The sequence below is a fragment of the Rhizoctonia solani genome, chromosome 4 (assembly GCF_016906535.1).
Source record: "Rhizoctonia solani chromosome 4, complete sequence".
Classification (NCBI taxonomy): Eukaryota; Fungi; Basidiomycota; class Agaricomycetes; order Cantharellales; family Ceratobasidiaceae; genus Rhizoctonia; species Rhizoctonia solani.
The window spans coordinates 1,524,585-1,543,102 of NC_057373.1; the positions used below are offsets into that span (position 1 = coordinate 1,524,585).

Genomic DNA, 18,518 nt, shown 5'->3' on the forward strand with positions numbered 1-18,518 from the left:
GCCTCACTGTGCCAAACACTGAGGATAAGCGAGTTGTACCCAACCACAGTAGCCACCACAGATCTGCTCGGACTTGACTCAAGCTATACTTGAATGTCTTGGTTGAAACGATCTCTTCTGGGATTATTGGCATCTCTCGGAATATTTATTGCTATTTTCTTTGGCGAAGTCTCTCGCGCACAAACGGAAAACCAGGCTGCTGCCCAAGCATTCTTTGAACGTGCTCAGCATGACACACAAGGGCATACGAATAACTGGGCTGTGCTTGTCTGTGCCTCGAGATATTGGTTTAACTATAGAGTAAGACAGTTCTTTCCGATTACTTTTCTTACTAACTCGTCCGTAATAAACCATTGAAGCACATGGCCAATGCTCTAGGAATGTAGGTTTTATCTTCTTCGCATTTGGTAGACGCATTTACTTGAACAGGATGGCAGGTACCGCACCGTCAAACGGCTTGGTATTCCAGACTCTAATATCATTTTGATGTTGGCGGACGACGCTGCGTGTAACACACGGAACAAGTTCCCCGGCTCTGTATACGCCAACCCTGGTCGGCAGATGGACCTCTATGGAGATAATATTGAGGTGGACTATCGAGGATATGAAGTTACAGTTGAAAACTTTATTCGTCTCTTGACTGGTAGGTTGTATGTGTGCTGCCATGGTATTGCCACGTCTTTGACTGATGTTTAAACCATCAGGCCGAGTGGAGCCTTCTCTTCCGCGCTCGAAACGACTTTTGACCGACGACCGATCGAATATATTTGTATACATGACGGGCCATGGGGGGAATGAATTCCTCAAATTTCAGGACAATGAAGAGATCAGCGCTTTTGATATCGCTGATGCGTTCGAACAGATGTGGCAGAAAAAGCGGTAGGTATTCCCATGCCTACCCTGGTTTACTCTACATAACCTTCTCTTCCTCAGGTACAATGAGATCTTTTTCATGATCGATACTTGCCAAGCGAACACTATGTACTCCAAATTTTATTCGCCAAACATTCTTGCAACTGGGTCATCAGAATTGGGCGAGAACTCATATTCGGTGTGCAAAGATTGCTATTCCTTCACACGCCACCGCGTACTCACATTAGTGTCAGCATGAGAACGATCACGATATAGGGGTAGCGGTTATCGATAGCTACACGCACTATGTACTCCAATATTTGGAACAGATTAATAAGACAAGCAAGGCGACAATGGCAGATCTGGTATGTCTGTCTATCTCTCATCCAGACAACCCCCTAATGACACGCACCCTTAACCTTGTGTTTTCAGTTTGCAAACTATGACCCTGTCCGAATTAAATCTCATGCCGGAGTCCGCTCCGACCTCTTCAACCGCCCCTTGAGTGCTACGAAAGTCACCGATTTTTTTGGAGGAGTCGCTCAAATCGAAGTATTAGATGAACCGATCCCGAGCTTACCAGCTTTTTGCTCTGCGCAAGAACAGCCTCTCTCGGAAGCATCCTCACAAGGTCGCTCCAGCGATCGCCCCTCATCGAGGGATTCGTCATCTCAGGCACACCCGATCTCAGCTAACCATCCGAGCTTCCCCTCTCGAGCCAAATGGCATTCTGGAAATACGCCTCCGGCAAACGAATTAATTGGTGGCGCAGGAAGAGACGGTTTATGGGCGGCCACGGCCATCGTTGGCGGGCTAATCATGTGGTCTAGATTGAGGGTTTCGTTGCGAATTTAGATTGTAGATATTGATTCCGTTTAGCTTATTGTACAATAGACGTATTACTTGGCTAATTTCCATAACCTAGTTGCAATGTCATTTATCGAGTTGCCAATCACCTTGCCGGGTCGAGCTGCGCGCATTTCGTATCCACTGAATAGCTCCGGAGGTCAGGCCTCGAACCTCAGTTATTGTAATCCCGGTGCCAATGAACTCCGTTGCGACTCATGATTACCATTTTGATTTATGTTGAATTGGGGGGAAGTGATATTCGTTTTCCCCAAATCGGCCTCCCCCCAGTTTATTATGTCCATAGCTCATCATCCGACTAGGGAACCCAAACAAGGAAGTCTAGACTTTGCAGCCACCTTACCGCATGTCCCCTATTGTGTAGATGTCCATGCTCGGAATTTGCACATGTTCCGCTCAAGGATTCATTTCGCGCAAGCTCCGGGGGGTGGGAGGTCTTGCGCCTGGTGGTTTATTGTCACATATTGGTCCAAGCATGGTATAGTGATGGACCTCGAGTAGCGCTTCGGGAGGTCCAGCAAGTTTACGAAACACGCTCTTTAAGAAGCTTGGGCAGCGCTGCGGCGTATAATACAGGCTGTGAAATGCTTTTTTTGATTGACGTAGTTGTTGACCCATCAACGATCAATGGGCCTGAGTAGACCAACCACGCGAGCATGTGCACGGACACCCTCACGTGAAATTCGGCTTTCTATGCAGGGTGCTGCTACGATGGGGATAAACACTGACCGACGCGGATGAAGCTCAAGTAGGATGCCAGAACAGATCGATACGTATATAGATCTGGGGGTTTGACATGGCAAATGAGTAGAAACAAATACATGTGACTGTACAGTACTTTTAGCACCCCAAATTTAAAGGTCTGTCTACCTAATGCATCCTCCGGTCCGATATTTAACCAAATGACCCTTGCAAACAGGAGGAAAGGGGGGGCAGGAGGAAGAAAAGATCGCTCCCGCCAGGATGCCCGTTTTACCGTGCGATTGTATCTTGTGGGAACAAACTCATTCATGCATGTATGCCTCGATACTGTTGTCGAACCGGGAGCCAATCTCAGCGGTCACTTGGTCAAGGTTCTCGAGCGCTGTAATGAGTGCTTCTAACGAATCTTCCTCGTCTTTTTGTCCGGTTAACGAGTAGAAGGCAAGTGAGTTAGGGGGAGTTTCATATCGACAATGAAAAGTATATTACTCACCGTACATCTGAATGCGGAGATGGATCTTATTCTCCGAGGGGTGCGGTACGCTTCGTGCGTGGATTGCGCGCAAGGATCATCAACAATAGGCGCATAGCAGCCGACGAAGGGTCATGACGGAAATGTGCAAGGTCTCATTAGTAAAAGTTGACAGACAGAACAAATGGGCTAAAGGCAAAAGAACGATGGGGTGGGAGTTGCCGAAAATCGGTGAACGGGATCGAGCATCCGGGCTATTGCATATAGCCAAGTAATACCGCAGACAATGATTGATGCCATTTGTCGGTGGAGCATAGGGAAATAAGCCCTGGAGTGCGTTTAGCCAGGTATAATGGCGATAAAAAGTCAAGCCCGCGGAGGCAAAATTGACGTATGCGGGGACAAATGCTATCCTCAAGAGGTTAGACGACTGAACAAATAGCGCCACACTAGCTAGCCGGTACGTCGTACGCGGATAGGAGGGCTCCCGGCTTGCACGGCATCTGTAGTAACGCCGAGAGACAATAGAGGGCCGACGCCGAAACACGTTGTGCTGGGTGGAACGGTATCGGCTAGTCGCATAAGGCCGTAAATGCCGACCAGCCACGGGGCCACGGGGGTGATGAAGCTCCGGTGTAAGCGAGGATCGCTGTAATTGTGATGATTCCAACACAGCGTTGTCGCCATAAAACGTGTTGCTGTGCGCCTTTGTGACTAGATATAGCAAGTGCTCCAAACATTGAGAGACCCGGCCGTCTGGAGACATAGTCCTATGGACATGGTGGAGCGGTGTAGGGCCATGGTTTTGGCTAACAGCCGTGACGCAACGGAACACACCGGACAGATCGGTGGAACTGGAAGAAACGAGGAGAATAGAGACAAAAAATTTATCCTCACCTGTACCCGCAGAATTCAACTTTGGGGCTTTTGTCAGTCAATTTAGGGAAATACCCTGGGAGAGTTAGAGGTACAGCAGCTTACTTTTTCATCAGCATCCAGCGCAGACTATTGCCGATGGTGTGCGACTCGTTCATGATACAGTAGGTAGCTGCGGACTTGGTCCAGCCCTTCAACTGGGAAGAGTAAGTTCTGCACGCCAAGTACATAATTAAGGAGAGCTCACTAGGGTTATCTTCTCGACTTCATCTACAACTCCCTTTACTTCGGCCATTGGGACTCGTGGGCGGTCGGGACTGAGAGGATAATTGTAAGGAAGCGACAAACAAATAACAAACAAGCACCTCCGGATGAGTCCTGGAAATGACCGGATACAGCGGATTGACAATAGCGGGTCAATAGGCTGTTTGGACCCAAATACGAGTCAACAGAGACTCCGTCTACAATATGTCACACAAAAGCGGCCGAGTGCCTGTCGTTTGGCGCGTGTGGGCTGAATAGGGCAGTTCGCTTCTGTGCACTCTAATCCTACATCTGTCGGTCTCTCCTCCTAACCGATTTGGCACACATACCCCAGCTGTTATAAAGTCCTCGCATGGCGAACCATCATGGCCCCCCTATCCCTCTCCAGACACGCATCGGCCTCGCTTCATTACCCTCTGTCTCCTGGTTTCACGCCGCACAATTGTCTAGAGGAACTCTGTGATCTTGGGGCTCTATATAACGACCTCTGCTCTACCGTGCTCTTTCATTCACCCCCATGAACACCCGGACTACTGTTTCTGAGACATCGCTGCCATTCTTTGACGCCTCAGCCAGACGAGTTCGACTTCCTCATCCTACTAGTAACTTGAACCACTTGAATACGCAGCTAGTGAGTAACTATAATATCTGAATACGCCCAAAATGTACTTATATAACTACCACAGGACACTGCCTTCTCAAACCAAAAATCCTTAAAAGCACGGCGTACAGCCTCTCATATCCGTACTCCCTCCTGGAGTTCTGCCGCTTCGTCCAGCTCCGACAGCCACCCCGCTACGACCAGATTCCCAAAGCGATTCCACCAGTGTTTCACCCCAGAAGCATCGCGGTCTCCTTCACCAATGACACAAATGACCTCGCAGACGACGAACACGAACGTCCAACCCCGCGTTCTCCGCTCGCCACCTCTGACTCCTCCTTCTGCTCGTTCCTCTTTCCCCTCCACACCTACGCGCAATTACTCCCTCCGTTTGGAACCAGTGACTTCGAACGAGTCCGCTCAAGCTGCGGTAGTTTTCCCCGACTCAACCAACCCTAAACGCGCTCTGCTTCTCATAGGCCCTGCTATTGCCCGCTACGTCCGTGAGCGCGGCAAGTCTGCGCGCATGCACCCATATCGCGTCGTGTTTCGCCCCTCTCCATGAACCCCCCGATCCACTTGCTCTTTCCCTCCTGGCATTTGAATAAGTACCCTAAGGATGGAGGCTTTGGTATCTTGCCTCCCTAATGAATCTCAGTTACTTGTGTATGAATGATATCCACATAGGCGTTGGCACCCGCATGTATTCTCCATTGTTTGTTTGTTTTTCGTTTGGGATTCGATGGACCGGAATTTTGCATGTAACTTATTAGGTTGGCAGGATGCCCACAGCATGCCTTGCCTTTGATTGTTTGTATCATTATTGATGTAAATGTATAATGATTTTCGTATATTTTAAGGTGTGAAACGTCGCGTCCCTAGCGCTCAGCCCCCTGACTAGGTGATTACCACTAGCTAAAAATATCTTTCCATGTGCTCGGAACCCGCGCCGGGCATCCCGAACTCGAGTTACAACACTTGTGAGAGGTTGTCAAACAGAATGTGAGATTTACAGGATCGAAATTGACCCATGACCTACGGACCGGCCGGGCCGGACGAACTTAACTACACGGGTGCGCACCGATCCGCGATGGATTAGAACCAATACCGATTTTAGATTTATATATAAGCTGAGCGCGACGCGCAGAGTGGTCAGTACTCGTTTTTTTGTTTCTCTCGCTGCTAAGCTTTCTTCATTCTACACCCCCTACCACCATGTCGACGATCACCAAGTATCAGATTCATGGTCGTCTGTTTCCCCTCCTGTCTCACCATTCAAGTGGGAAACTAATTTGACTCGGACACTTAGATGTCCGCTTCCCCACTAGTTTGACCGGAGATGGTACCGATGCTATGAACAAAGAGTGCGACTACTCTTCAGGCAAGTTGTCTCACTCGAGAGTACGCCGGATTGGTCTAATTGAACCGCATACAGCGTACGTCGAACTCCACACATCTGATGGCCTCGTGGGCCAAGGAATGACTTTTACCATCGGCCGCGGCAACGATATTGTATGCATACTTGGGAATTCGTTTGCCACCGAGACACTAACACCTCATGGCTCGTAGGTTTGTACTGCTATTGCCGCTGTTGCGGACCGTCTCGTGGGTAAAAAAACCGAGGAGCTTTTCAAAAACATGGGAGAGACTTGGGATTACCTCCTTGCCGACCCCCAGCTGCGCTGGTAAGCACTCACAATTATGGGCTATACGCTCCCCCCATCTTACTCATAATCCCGTAGGATCGGCCCCGAAAAAGGTGTCATTCACATCGCATCTGGTGCCGTGAACAACGCTGTATGGGACCTCTACGCTAAATCCAGGAAAAAGCCTTTGTGGAAGCTTGTGGTTGACATGTCACCCGTGAGTCTAATTTCACGTTAGGTTGTGCCTCATGGCATGAGATCTAGTGCCTAATTCTTCTTTCTTTCTTTCTTTTTTTATTATTCGTTTTCAGGAGGAGCTCGTCGCTTCCACCGCCTTCCGTTACATCTCGGATGCCATTACCAAGGAGGAGGCGATCGCCATGCTCAAGTCCCGCGAGGCGGGCAAGGCCGAGCGCGAGGCCAAAGTTCGTGAGTTGGCTACCCCGCCTATGTCACTTCGCTGGTTGGCTCGGATATGACGACGAAAAAGTTGCTCGCCTCACCAAGGAGGCCGTCTCTGCTGGCTTCAACCACTTCAAGGTAAGTTATTTGAATAATATTTCTAAAATACACTTTGATTTGTGACACGACAATTAGATGAAAGTGGGTTCCAATGTCGACGATGATCTTCGTCGTGGTCGCATTATCCGTTCCATCATTGACGACCCCAAGTATCTCCCTACGGACCGCACCCCACCTACCCCTGAGTCGATCGCAGGAAAGAACGCCGGTCCGACTGGCTCCGTTTTCATGATTGACGCCAACCAAGTCTGGGATGTCCCCCAGGCGATCGAGTACGTCAAAAGCTCGAGTCCCTCAAGCCCTGGTTCATTGAAGAGCCTACTGCTCCGGATGACATCCTTGGCCATGCCTCCATTCGCAAGGCCCTTAAGCCTCACGGGATTGGCGTCGCTACTGGGGAGCATGCTCACAACCGAATGGTGTTCAAGCAGCTCCTTCAAGCTGAAGCAATCGACGTTGTCCAGATTGACTCGTGTCGTCTTGCCGGTGTGAGCGAGGTACTGGCTGTGCTGCTCATGGCTGCCAAGTTTGGTGTACCAGTATGCCCACATGCGGGTGGCGTTGGCTTGTGCGAATACGTTATTCACCTGAGGTGAGTCCTATCTTGCAAGCTTTTTCGTATTGAAGGAAAATTGATGTTCACGGAAACGCATAGCTTGATCGACTACATTGCCGTTTCTGGTACCATGGAGCGCAATGTGCTTGAGTTTGTTGACCACTTGCACGAGCACTTTATCTACCCCTGCTCGATCAACAAAAACGGACGATACAATGTCCCCTCTAACCCCGAAGAAGGCTATAGGTAAGTTTGCTTGATCTGTGTCCACTATTCTGTCGGACTTATAGCCGTACCTAGTATCCAAATGCACAACCAGAGCATTGAAGAGTACAAGTGGCCAAATGGCTCCTACTGGGTCGCCAACCCCAAGACAAACGCTGCGTACTAAACTCGTACGCGTCGTCGTGTCATACCTTGTCTCTTTTTCTGTTAGCTTTTATACACACATGCATGGGCTTGCTTCGATCTGGTTGTTGTTCAATGTACTTATCATAATGGTATGAGGTGAAATTCGGTGAATCATTGTTTAGTCCGGTGTGAATCGGGTCTGGGGCCTATTGTGCGCGATAATGTTGGTGCGATTGCTACGGATTGACTGGAGTCACTGAATGAAGACCCACCGGGATAAGAACACTGGTGCAATCATTCGAATCAAATCCCGGTGTAAACATTACAGCGTTCTTCTCTTCCTCAGCCACGCGCATCATAAAGTCATTATCATAATGATGTCGAGGTGAAGGCCGTGAAGATGGAAACAAAAAAAATCGATCACCATTGGCAGCGAGCCATGTCCCTAGCGAACCTGGAACTCAAACGTCCATTTGTCTTCGGCGGGAGGTATACTCCCTTCACCCCACTTGAAAGACCACCCTTTGCCGTATATCCAGGGTCGATGGGCTAGCAATGAGATGAGAATAGCTCTCGCACAAGATGAAATATCCCTTACTTGCTACGAGCGCAAATCCTTCTCCAGGAACGTGGCAGGGGTTGAAAGCGGCTTGCTTCTGTGATGGGTGAGGATGAGAAGGATGAGTTTCTGGAAATGTATGCGCCCAAATATATTAGACTCTGTATCAAGGGGAGGAGTAAGATCCATTTTTATACCGTCAAGTGAGGTTGAACCGAATGATATCTCGCGAGCGCCTCAATGACACAGGATTCCTATAGTCGGCTTTTTCAATTGAGTGGGAAGAGCGTTTCAACTTTGATCCACTCACGTTTCTGAGTTGAGGGTAACTTGAACTACGTGGGGTGTACCAGATTCGGTAGAACCCGGGAGGAAAAGGAGCTGAGTGTTGTTGAGTTGAATATCTACCATTCGCTATTGCACGTGGTTGTAGAGGACTAAACAGTAGGCAGGACGCAGATGATGAGATAGCCACGTGGTATTATATAGGCGCCAATCGGTCTCGTACACACTGAATAAATTATAGAAAGATCCTGATAAAGCTACATATCGTCCACCGAATACTCGTATGCTTCGGCACCACGCCGCATGCGTTCGTTCTGTTTCTGGAAGTATTTCTTCTCGAATCCGTTTCCTCGATCTGTATGAGCACATTTAGTTTCAGGTTGTGTTGACTCATTCAGAATTGCGACGTACCAACACCATCCCAACGATAGCCAGGTTTGATACCGAAACGGTTGGGGGGTGGAGGTGGGCCCTGATACTCGGGTTTCTTTGGACCTTTGGATTTCTTGTTCTAGAATTATCACAGGTTATAAGTAAAAACATCATAGAAAAGTAGACTATGTTTCACCGTGAGGAAAGCAGCTGCGGGGTCATTCCATCTCTCTTGCGCCTTTTGTTCGGCATTCAAGTCCACATCGTCGGCGTATCTAACAATAAGGAAAACGATATGAATAGGAAAACCATTGTCAGCAACAACCGGATCAACATACCTGGCCATTCCTCTTGTTTTCTCTTTTTCGAGCTCTAGTCGCCTCTTTTCCTCCTCCTCACGTTGTACCAGACCCTTTCCCCATTCCATCTTCTTCGCCTCTAGCTCCTCTCGTTCCCGCTTTTTCCTCGCTGCCTCTGCCCTCTCGGCCTTGGTATCGATCTTTCTACCCGACGCATCACGATACACCGTTTCTTGTGCAGCAGCTGCAGCCGCTTCGTCGATCTCTTCTTTTGTCGGCTTCTTCTTTTTGGGCATAGACTTCTTCAGCTGGTCGGCCGTCATCAGACCGGCCCGAAACACAGGTTGGTCATCATCTTCCACTACTTGCGGCTCCTCGTCCTTTGGAGTGGCCTCCTCCGGTATCTGGTCTCCCGGTTGCACAACCTCCCAATTTGATTTGGTAGTTTTCTTGAAAGAGCGATCAGATGCCAGTTGAGCCTCTTTCATATCCTCATCGTCAGAGTCTTTCTTTTCGCGCCCCCACCCGCCGTCATCATCATGAATGAAACCAGTCCCCGAGGAAGAGGCCTCAGTCGCTGTTTTTCGTTTCTTTTTCTTCGGCTTATCGCTAGTGCGTGCCAGAATTGCATCGGCCTTGGGACCAGACATGTATTTAGACGCTAGATAAGCCTGCATAGAGGACGACATGGTGGTTGGCGAGTGGATAACACAAGGACGAGGAACAGCCACCGTTGTGTCACGTGTCTGTCGATCACTTTAACTTGGATTCCAATCGAGATGCTCTCCTGGCGTGCACACCGTGCCTTGGTATTGAGAGGCATTAGATACTATTCCAGGCCAGCGGCTTATGTTCTACCCCACACAATTAAACAGCTTTTGGCTTCCTCGCCTGATAGCGAGATAAACACAACTCTCACCGGGTTTGTTCGATCCATTCGCAAGCAGAAACATGTCGCATTTGCCGATATATCTGATGGGAGTACGCCGTTTCCGCTACAAGCCGTCATAGAATCGGATGGATTCGAGTCGGATATTATTCACCGGTAAGTATAGAACAGTAGTTATATGCCATCGAGTGGATCTAACATGCATACCGTCAAGAATCACTTCTGGATCGAATCTGAAGCTCACTGGAAAACTCGTAAAGAGTGCTGGAGGTGGGCAAGAGTGGGACTTTGATGTGAGAGAGGTAGAAATACTTGGTCACTGTGACCCGGCGGTGAGACATTCAAGTATGGTTGACTCGGATTTTTGACTTAGTGTCTTGCGCATGTATAGGCATACCCGATCCAGAAAAAAACTCACACTCATGAGCACCTCCGAGCAAATGCCCACTTGCGCCCACGCACAGATGAGACTTCTTCCATGCTAAGAACCAGAGCCTTGCTCAATCGCTCGATTTGTGACTATTTTGATGTGCGTCCAAGTTGCATTACTGTATTCTTAGCACTGAAACACAGTGAAAGTCTGAACAATTCATCCAAGTGCACCCCCCTATCATCACAAGCAACGACACAGAGGGAGCTGGAGAAACCTTCCGCGTCAGCCCAACATCAGAACCCCTCGAGCCTCTCGAGTTGACCGAATCGAATAGCAGTACCTCGGAGGCCAAACCAGAGTTCTTTGGTGTCCCCGCGTTCTTATCCGTATCCGCACAGCTCCATCTGGAGGCGCTCGCGCATTCACTCTCTCGCGTGTATACGTTATCACCTTCCTTTCGTGCCGAGCGTTCTCAAACCAACCGGCATCTAGCTGAATTTTGGATGCTTGAGGCTGAGCTACAGCTAGCTACTCCGTCACTGGGTCCCTTACTTGACGTGGTGGAAGGATTGTTGCGGTCTGTTTTCGACACCTACACTAGGAGCACGGACGCAATGGTGCGCTTTCCCGAGGCAAAAGCAGCTCGTCATGCACTAGAAACCGAATGGAGGCGGGTAACGTATACTCACGCTCTGGAAGAGCTCAATCGCGCCCACGACCAAGGCGTGTTCGTCAAGCCAGCAGGGAAGGGAAAGGGAAAGGACATTGTCCCTAGGCCTATGTGGGGACAAGGGCTACGGAGCGAGCACGAGAGATACCTAGCACGCGACAGCCCCGTCTTTGTAACTGACTATCCAGCCGATATTAAGCCGTTTTATATGCGACTCAATGAGGAAAGTACAACGCCCCCAACTGTCGCGTGTTTCGATCTCTTGCTTCCTGGACTTGGAGAACTTGTTGGAGGGTCTGTGCGTGAAGAGCGTCTCGATCGTCTGGACGCAGCTCTGAATCAGCGAGGCATGGTCATGGACGAACTTGCATGGTACAGAGATTTGAGGTTGTATGGTGGGGGGCCGCATGCGGGTTTTGGGCTCGGATTTGAACGGTTAGTCAGTTTTGTTACCGGGCTAGAAAATGTACGCGAGTGTATTGCCTTCCCCAGAGCTTTTGGCAAAATGAAAGTGTAACCTGAGCATCACACGCTTATAAATAAAATTCGGTGTTGTTTTTCTTCGTTGCACGTCGTAAGATAAATCACAAACGGTCAGACTAGCTAGTTACGGGAGATATTTACCGGCCACGGCCACGGCCACGAGGACCGCCACGACCTCCACCGCGGCCACGATCTCCACCACGGCCTCGTCCGCGTCCGCGAGCGTCATCCTTCTTTTTGCCCTTGGGCTTGGGCGCATCGTCCACTAATAGCGCGTCGAGGTTGAGCGCGTCGGGAAGTACAAAGTACCGAATGTTATTCCCGCGAATAGACAAAGTATCCAGTGCAGTTGGTTCGCGGTTTCGCGACGTGAGCTTGACGTTTTTAAGATGAGTGTTCATCTGGACATCGACACCTGAGTCCAGGGCAAAGTGGCTCAGAGTCCATATTTGGAATATCTATAACGAATAAACGAAGAGTAATGCTTACCTGTCAATGTCCCGTGCACAACTGAACCATTTTTGAGCTCGACGGTCACCGTCTCGTTGTTCAACTTCATCAAAAATCTTTTGGTGAAGTGTTAGTGAATAGGCGCTCGACTAGTTTGGTTTGTAATATGGCATACCTTACGAGCTTCATTTTGACGAATAAAAGTTGAACAAACGAATCAAGATGAAGGAGTTGGCTCTATTCTGGTATTCGGGTGTGGGCGTATACAGTGGTTGGATAAACCACACCGTGATCGACACGAGGTAAATGATAATTGCGTCACGTGGGACACGGTGGAATGCAGCACCGCCACCACTTGCCACCACCAAGAATTCCATCCCGTTACAGCCATGCCTCCTGCAGACACCGAACTAGATGCATACGAAATCCTAGGTCTTACTATAGAGGCTACAGAAAAGGACATCAAGTCGACGTACAGGAAATTATCTCTCAAAGTCCATCCTGATCGCGTATGTTGTATGTTTTGTTTTGCCTCTGAACTTGCAGCAACTAAGTGGAGCCCATTTAGCACCCCAACAATCCTGAAGCTGCAGCGAAGTTTCACGAACTAAATCAAGCATATGAACTTCTTCTTGACCCTACCAAACGAAGTGCTCTTGATGCAAGTAGGAAGATTAAACTAGCTCGAGCCGAACGGTTTGCTGCGTACGACTCCAAGCGCAAAGGCTTACAGGACGAACTCGAGGAACGAGAGCGTGCGTTTAAAAAAGCGCGGGTAGTGAAAGCACAGGCGGAACAAGCTCTTCAGGAAGAACTACAGCGACTTGGTGAAGAGGGAAGGCGTCGGCGAAAAGAAAAAGAGGAATTGCTCGGCAAAAATGAACCAGAACAACTAGCCAAGAGATCTCGTCCGCCTGGTCCGGTAGTCTCGGGGCAGCCTCCGATAGGACCGCACGATACGACTGTACGACTAAAGTACAAGCTCGCCACTCATCCAACTTTAACAACGGCAACAGCCCTAGCTGCACAGTTGGCTGTCTTTGGCCCCGTCGACACCGGCGCAATTGTTATCTCGCTCAAGACGAACAAGAAACAGCCCGATAAACCACCGAAATTTGCCACTGCGCTAGTCCCATTTGAGACAGCAGGTGATGCATATTCTTGTCTTTGTTCTTCAGGGAAAGTAGATCGCGGTCTGGACGGCATAGAGGTTAGCTGGGTCACAGAGGATGAGCCGGAGATCATCAAGTGGCTCCGGGTTCAAGGGAACACCATCAGTAACGCTCCTCAGTCTCAAGACGGAGATGCATACTCTTCTTTCCCAACAGATCCAGTAAGCGACCCTGTCATATTTTGTTCGCTCAAGAAAACTGATGATGGTTTTCCAGACGCCGGATGCTGGCGCGCCATTGTCACAACCCGGTTTAGATTATGAATCTGTTACGCTCATGAGAATGCGTCAGTTGGAACGAGAACGACTTGAGCGCGAAATACTCGAACAAGAGGCTACTGAGGAATAATGCATTCCGAAACTGTCTCAGACATCGTCTCTGCCAGTTTTCACCGAGCAATCTCCCCTCATCGACTATTTCTGCCATGTCCCAGGCTCCTGATTATCAATATTTTGTATACCACACAACCTTTGCATGGATTAATTATGGTACGAACCTTAATGCGATATTTTGGCCTAGGGAACAGTTGACCCGGTTATTATGGATTCATTCCACCCAATCGCCCCCCCCCCGGGACTCAAGTCACCAACCAAGCGCCAAACTCTATCTCGACGTGTCCAACGTGGGCAATTCACTTGACTTGCGTTTGTTCTGGAGTTGGCGACTCCATTTCTTGCTCAACGCGGATTGTAACATTCCATCACTTGCGTTTAATTGCGCCACCCGACGGAACCTACTTCACCTGTCCCTTCTTCAAGTCTCTCCGCCTTATCCAAATCGACATTCTAACCACAATCGAACGCTTTTAGCTTGCTTTCGTGCTTCTTGTCATATTGCATCCATGAATACCGATCAGTTAATAGTGATGCGAACGTTATAATGGCATATTCCGATACGCCATCATCACTCTGCCAATGATGTCGGCGTCTATTCCTTACCAGATGTATGCACAAGCATTCCAACCCCCTTATGCACTCATTTGACTCCCATTCTGGCATGCTCGATTATGATTTCGTTACTATAAGCTTCAAGCCCACGCCATACCACGGCATGTGTTCAATCGCAGCCACTTACCCTTTGTGTAACTCGTAATTTCTGGGTAAGGGCTCATGGAGGAGAGGGGGATTAAAGAACGATAGAGCCGCCATCCCACCAATAGTACTCCCTAAAACGTTCCTGCTATCATGTCCCCCTTAGTCCTATTGATCACCTTGAGTGTATCATTCGTTTTACTTGGCTTGAGAGTATGGTTTACCAATGCACGCGCGCCTCACCAATTGCCACCAGGACCACCAGGGCACTTTCTGTATGGTAATTTACGAGAGTTCAAGTCACCGCAGCGCTGGAAGATATTTACCAAATGGCGAGAGCTCTATGGTTAGCTACTACATAACTAGCATGGAATACATGATGCTAAACTGTAAAAAGGTGGCCTAGTTCATATCAGAGTCTTAAGGCGATCCGTGGTCATTGTCAACGACTTTCAATCCGCTGTCGGAATCCTCACAAAGCAGTCTGGAGCCACAGCTGGACGACCGCGGTTTGTCATGGCATGTGAACTGTGAGTCAACATTCCCATGTCCGCTTATTAGCTTAATACTCAATCTATCCATTTTCAGTATGGGATTTGACACTGCAACTGCTACCTCACAGCCCAATGAGTTTCACAGAAAAATGAGACGATATATGGTCCCAGCGCTTCACCCCCGGAACTTTTCCGAGCGTCACCCAATCGTTGCTGAAGAACGTGACATGCTGTTGAAAAAGCTGGAGTTTGCTCCATGGGACTTCTCTCAGCATCTTCGACGGTAAGCGACTGGTGAATACGCTACTGGTTCCGGAGTATTGATAAATGTTTCGTTTAACTTAAAAGTGCTGTAGCCTCTGTCGTTCTTCGCTTCGCTTACTCCCATACAGTAGCCGAAGACCATGATCCATTAGTTGAGCTCATTAATAAGTCGCTGGATTCTGTATCCGTCGCCTTGTCAAGCACATACCTAGTTGAATTCTTGCCGATACGTGAGTGCTTGCTGGCATAGATGAAACGCGAGTACTAAAATGAGCATATAGTGAGGTATATTCCTCAGTGGTTCCCTGGGGCTAAATTCAAGGCTCAAGCTAGGGAGTGGGCAAAGATTAGGCGCGAATCCATCGAGGCTCCCTTCTTGGTGGTCCGGGGTAAAATGGTATATACCCTCATATGATATTAGAATGAGATCTTCTCACTATTCTGTAGGAGCGGGGTGTAATTGAACCTTCATTCCTGCAGCGGTTGTTAGACAAGCGTTCGCAATCAGAAGGTTGGGACAGCGAGCGAGTCCAGGCCATGAAGTATGCTGCTGGGTCACTGTATACGGCAGGCTCCGACACGGTGGGCGTCCTTCAAAGATCTCGAATTTATCGTCGGTAATGACAATGCATTCGCGCTTTTATAAAGACGGTTTCTGCGCTTAGCACATTTGTCTTGACAATGTTGCTTTTCCCGGACAAACAACGGAAAGCTCAGCAAGAACTAGACACCGTATTGGGTCCTGGTAGAATGCCCGAACTTCATGACAGAGATTCCCTTGTCTATGTAGGTGCCCTAGTAATGGAAGTACTGCGGTGGCATCCGGTTCTGCCCCTAGGTAATACTTTGGCTTGTGCAGTTGAGACTCGTGCTGACCGAGTGCATGTAGCTATCGCTCATGTCGCTACTGAGGATGTAATTCATGAAGGTTACAAAATTCCCAAAGGAACTACTCTATTACCCAACATTTGGTATGAATCTTGTCGGATTTGCTCATTTGTTACTGAATTGTTATTCAGGAGTATGTCGAGAGACGTGACCATGTACCCAAGCCCTAATGAGTTCTTACCGGAGCGTTTCCTTCCTAAATCTTGTGGCGGTTTACACGATCAACCAGCAGTAGATCCCAACGATTTCGTATTTGGCTTTGGCCGTCGTGTCTGCCCTGGTCGAACTTTAGCTACCGAAAGTCTATGGTTATTTGCTGCTTCGATCTTGACCAGGTTTGAAATTCTGCCCTGGGTTGACGAGGTCACTGGGCTTCCTGTTCCCCCAGAAGGAACATACAGAGACGGTACAATTGCGTGAGTGTCTTCAAGGGTTTGATTTTTACTTGTTGCTCATGTGCTTCTCCTTCAACGGGGGACATTTAGACATCCGCAGCCATTCAAGTGCAACTTCAAGCGCCGACGTCCGGAGGTTTAAATTATATATATGCTTGTTCTCCGTTCCCTTGTTTAGTTGTAATGGTCGTTTTCTCTATTTCAATATGAACAAATGAATGAAATTGAGTTTCTTATAGCACGTTTATTCTGGTGCTACCACCAAGTTTGAATATGTATATATGCAGAAGCCCTATCAAACCAAACTCAAAGTAATAAACTCACCCGTTATTTACTAAGCGGTATCGTTTAGCTCGCCTCCATACTGACGATATTGCTCGGCTTCTACATGGCTACTTTACAAGGGATGTTTGCGGAGGTTACATTCTTCTATTTCTCTGAGGGCTATAAAGAACCTGTTCAAAATTGAATTCACTTCAAACTACTGGTTGTTAGATTGCAGAAACACTCCAGGTGCCTATGATAAGGTCTTGAGGCATCCTGTAGATATACTGGGGACAGCCTGCAAATTTATCTATCTGCACTTAAGTACTCAAATAATACATACTCTGTGGCTCTCGGTCAATTCTTTGATACTGTAGTTACTACTAATTTACCACCGCGATACATTGTCAAAGTGGAAGGACATAAAATGAGTATATGCACCACCCGGCCCTCATATGGTCCAATCTTGAGCTACCATTTTTTCAACCCACTCTCCAACCAAGCTTTCAACCTCTTGAGGCCGCTCTAGCATCAACCAGTGGCCTGCACCTTCTAGCCACACAATTTCAACTCCTTTGGCTCCTTGCTGTGCCTGTGCGAGGATATCAGCTGGAAGCGCTGGATCTGCTGTAGGAAGGATCAGCAGCTTTGGCATATCCGGGCGGAATTCTTGGGGAAGATCTTTTTCGAGCTCGTAGTTAATTTGGGTTGTCCGATAATAGTTGAGCATGGCACTTGGAGATTCAATCAGTCAAACTTCCGTTGGGTAGAAAATTGTAGTAAGCTTAAGCTTACGAGAAGCCAACGCCCGCTTTGATTTGGGAAATAATTGTATCAAGTTCCTTCACAGCCCAATACTCAAACGATTAGTTTGTTAATACTGAAACCAAAAAGGCACTTGCTTCCTTAGACAAGATATCCGATTTAGTCATCTGTGATTGATCTTGAAGCCAACGTTCAAGTACTCCTGCTTTCTCGAATTGAGGGACTTCAGCCGAAGCAAATTTCGCTGGAGAAGAATAGAGAGCGTTTATGAATTTCTCCGCCTGCTTTTAGTGTAAGTTTTCGATATGCACGATAAATTGAAAAGGTAGCATGCATTTGAATCCATTGCCTCGTTCGAACGAGGCGATGCAAAGTATAGCTGATATCCAAAACTCGGAAAGATCTGCACCAGTACTTCCAGAGGAACATATTGAGGAGACGGTGGGATGAATGGAATACCGAGACTGAAAATTCATTAGCACACTAAACACAGCTGTATTCCAATAAAACTTACTTGACAGCTCCTTTCACGAGATCCGGTTTGAATTGAGCCATCCGCGAAGCAGTGATTGCGCCCCTGCAACAGAGCATATATATAAGTCATCCAGGTCTGCAACGCAATAATTTATGCTGATACTTGCCAGTCGTGAGCAACAAGCACAATTTTCTCATTCTCAGAAACGCCGGCTTGGCGTACTAATTCCTCGAGATCGTCACTCTGAGACTTCATGCTATACTCTTGAGGGTCGGTTGGCTGAGAGCTACCAGTGTAGCCAATAGTATCTGGTACGATAAGTCTAATACCACGTTGAGACCATCCCTTGACTTGGTGCCGCCACCCGTAGCTGCCAAATTCAACACCCTTCAGTATACATGCAGCGCGCATAATGAGAAAGATTACACTGACGCCGAATCTGGGAAGCCATGTATAAGGAGCACCGTAACGATAGGTGCAGTGCCTTGAGGTGGATGAATATCGACATAGCGAAGATGGTGACCAGAAGAGAGCTTCGCAATCTTGCTGTTGTACCCAAGGGGGTGAAGCTGAGAGGACATGATGGATTAATCGATTGAATCGTCTGTTGTTCTCCAGGCCGTATTCATACGTTTTTATAACTAATAAAAGTAGGTCCACCGAAGCGTTCTGGCTACATCA

At 48.3% G+C, this 18,518-nt stretch overlaps 9 protein-coding genes across 9 annotated transcripts; 6 read left to right on the plus strand and 3 right to left on the minus strand.

The window, feature by feature from the left end:
* Positions 1-93: 93 nt before the first annotated feature.
* RhiXN_00493 (GPI-anchor transamidase) lies at positions 94-1,707 on the plus strand (the record flags this gene model as incomplete). Its single annotated transcript, XM_043320312.1, has 7 exons — positions 94-300; positions 360-382; positions 438-643; positions 705-879; positions 934-1,051; positions 1,107-1,217; positions 1,285-1,707. 7 exons carry the CDS (start codon positions 94-96, stop codon positions 1,705-1,707), a joined length of 1,263 nt encoding a protein of 420 aa, XP_043179324.1.
* A 2,843-nt stretch (positions 1,708-4,550) lies between these two features.
* Positions 4,551-5,199, plus strand: RhiXN_00494 (uncharacterized protein; the record flags this gene model as incomplete). Its single annotated transcript, XM_043320313.1, has 2 exons — positions 4,551-4,664; positions 4,720-5,199. 2 exons carry the CDS (start codon positions 4,551-4,553, stop codon positions 5,197-5,199), a joined length of 594 nt encoding a protein of 197 aa, XP_043179325.1.
* Positions 5,200-5,849: 650 nt separating this feature from the next.
* Positions 5,850-7,749, plus strand: RhiXN_00495 (enolase C-terminal domain-like protein; the record flags this gene model as incomplete). The annotated part of the gene is made up of 10 exons (XM_043320314.1): positions 5,850-5,883; positions 5,944-6,146; positions 6,204-6,319; positions 6,377-6,497; positions 6,592-6,709; positions 6,771-6,820; positions 6,878-7,010; positions 7,067-7,394; positions 7,458-7,604; positions 7,659-7,749. 10 exons carry the CDS (start codon positions 5,850-5,852, stop codon positions 7,747-7,749), a joined length of 1,341 nt encoding a protein of 446 aa, XP_043179326.1.
* Positions 7,750-8,154: 405 nt separating this feature from the next.
* RhiXN_00496 (Pre-mRNA-splicing factor of RES complex) lies at positions 8,155-9,913 on the minus strand (the record flags this gene model as incomplete). The annotated part of the gene is made up of 6 exons (XM_043320315.1): positions 8,155-8,258; positions 8,308-8,365; positions 8,826-8,908; positions 8,965-9,064; positions 9,122-9,200; positions 9,264-9,913. 6 exons carry the CDS (start codon positions 9,911-9,913, stop codon positions 8,155-8,157), a joined length of 1,074 nt encoding a protein of 357 aa, XP_043179327.1.
* Positions 9,914-10,003: 90 nt separating this feature from the next.
* RhiXN_00497 (asparaginyl-tRNA synthetase) lies at positions 10,004-11,673 on the plus strand (the record flags this gene model as incomplete). Its single annotated transcript, XM_043320316.1, has 4 exons — positions 10,004-10,269; positions 10,328-10,445; positions 10,505-10,642; positions 10,693-11,673. 4 exons carry the CDS (start codon positions 10,004-10,006, stop codon positions 11,671-11,673), a joined length of 1,503 nt encoding a protein of 500 aa, XP_043179328.1.
* A 103-nt stretch (positions 11,674-11,776) lies between these two features.
* Positions 11,777-12,278, minus strand: RhiXN_00498 (LSM domain-containing protein; the record flags this gene model as incomplete). The annotated part of the gene is made up of 3 exons (XM_043320317.1): positions 11,777-12,054; positions 12,129-12,205; positions 12,265-12,278. 3 exons carry the CDS (start codon positions 12,276-12,278, stop codon positions 11,777-11,779), a joined length of 369 nt encoding a protein of 122 aa, XP_043179329.1.
* A 200-nt stretch (positions 12,279-12,478) lies between these two features.
* Positions 12,479-13,609, plus strand: RhiXN_00499 (DnaJ domain protein; the record flags this gene model as incomplete). The annotated part of the gene is made up of 3 exons (XM_043320318.1): positions 12,479-12,598; positions 12,658-13,422; positions 13,478-13,609. The coding sequence occupies 3 exons, from the start codon at positions 12,479-12,481 to the stop codon at positions 13,607-13,609; spliced, it is 1,017 nt and encodes a 338-aa protein (XP_043179330.1).
* Positions 13,610-14,445: 836 nt separating this feature from the next.
* Positions 14,446-16,475, plus strand: RhiXN_00500 (cytochrome P450 family protein; the record flags this gene model as incomplete). Its single annotated transcript, XM_043320319.1, has 10 exons — positions 14,446-14,638; positions 14,690-14,822; positions 14,881-15,069; positions 15,135-15,280; positions 15,332-15,447; positions 15,498-15,667; positions 15,716-15,888; positions 15,940-16,021; positions 16,070-16,354; positions 16,424-16,475. 10 exons carry the CDS (start codon positions 14,446-14,448, stop codon positions 16,473-16,475), a joined length of 1,539 nt encoding a protein of 512 aa, XP_043179331.1.
* A 573-nt stretch (positions 16,476-17,048) lies between these two features.
* On the minus strand, positions 17,049-18,418 carry RhiXN_00501 (alpha/beta hydrolase family protein; the record flags this gene model as incomplete). Its single annotated transcript, XM_043320320.1, has 7 exons — positions 17,049-17,331; positions 17,393-17,454; positions 17,479-17,643; positions 17,674-17,826; positions 17,877-17,939; positions 18,000-18,207; positions 18,270-18,418. The coding sequence occupies 7 exons, from the start codon at positions 18,416-18,418 to the stop codon at positions 17,049-17,051; spliced, it is 1,083 nt and encodes a 360-aa protein (XP_043179332.1).
* Between the last annotated feature and the right edge of the window lie 100 nt (positions 18,419-18,518).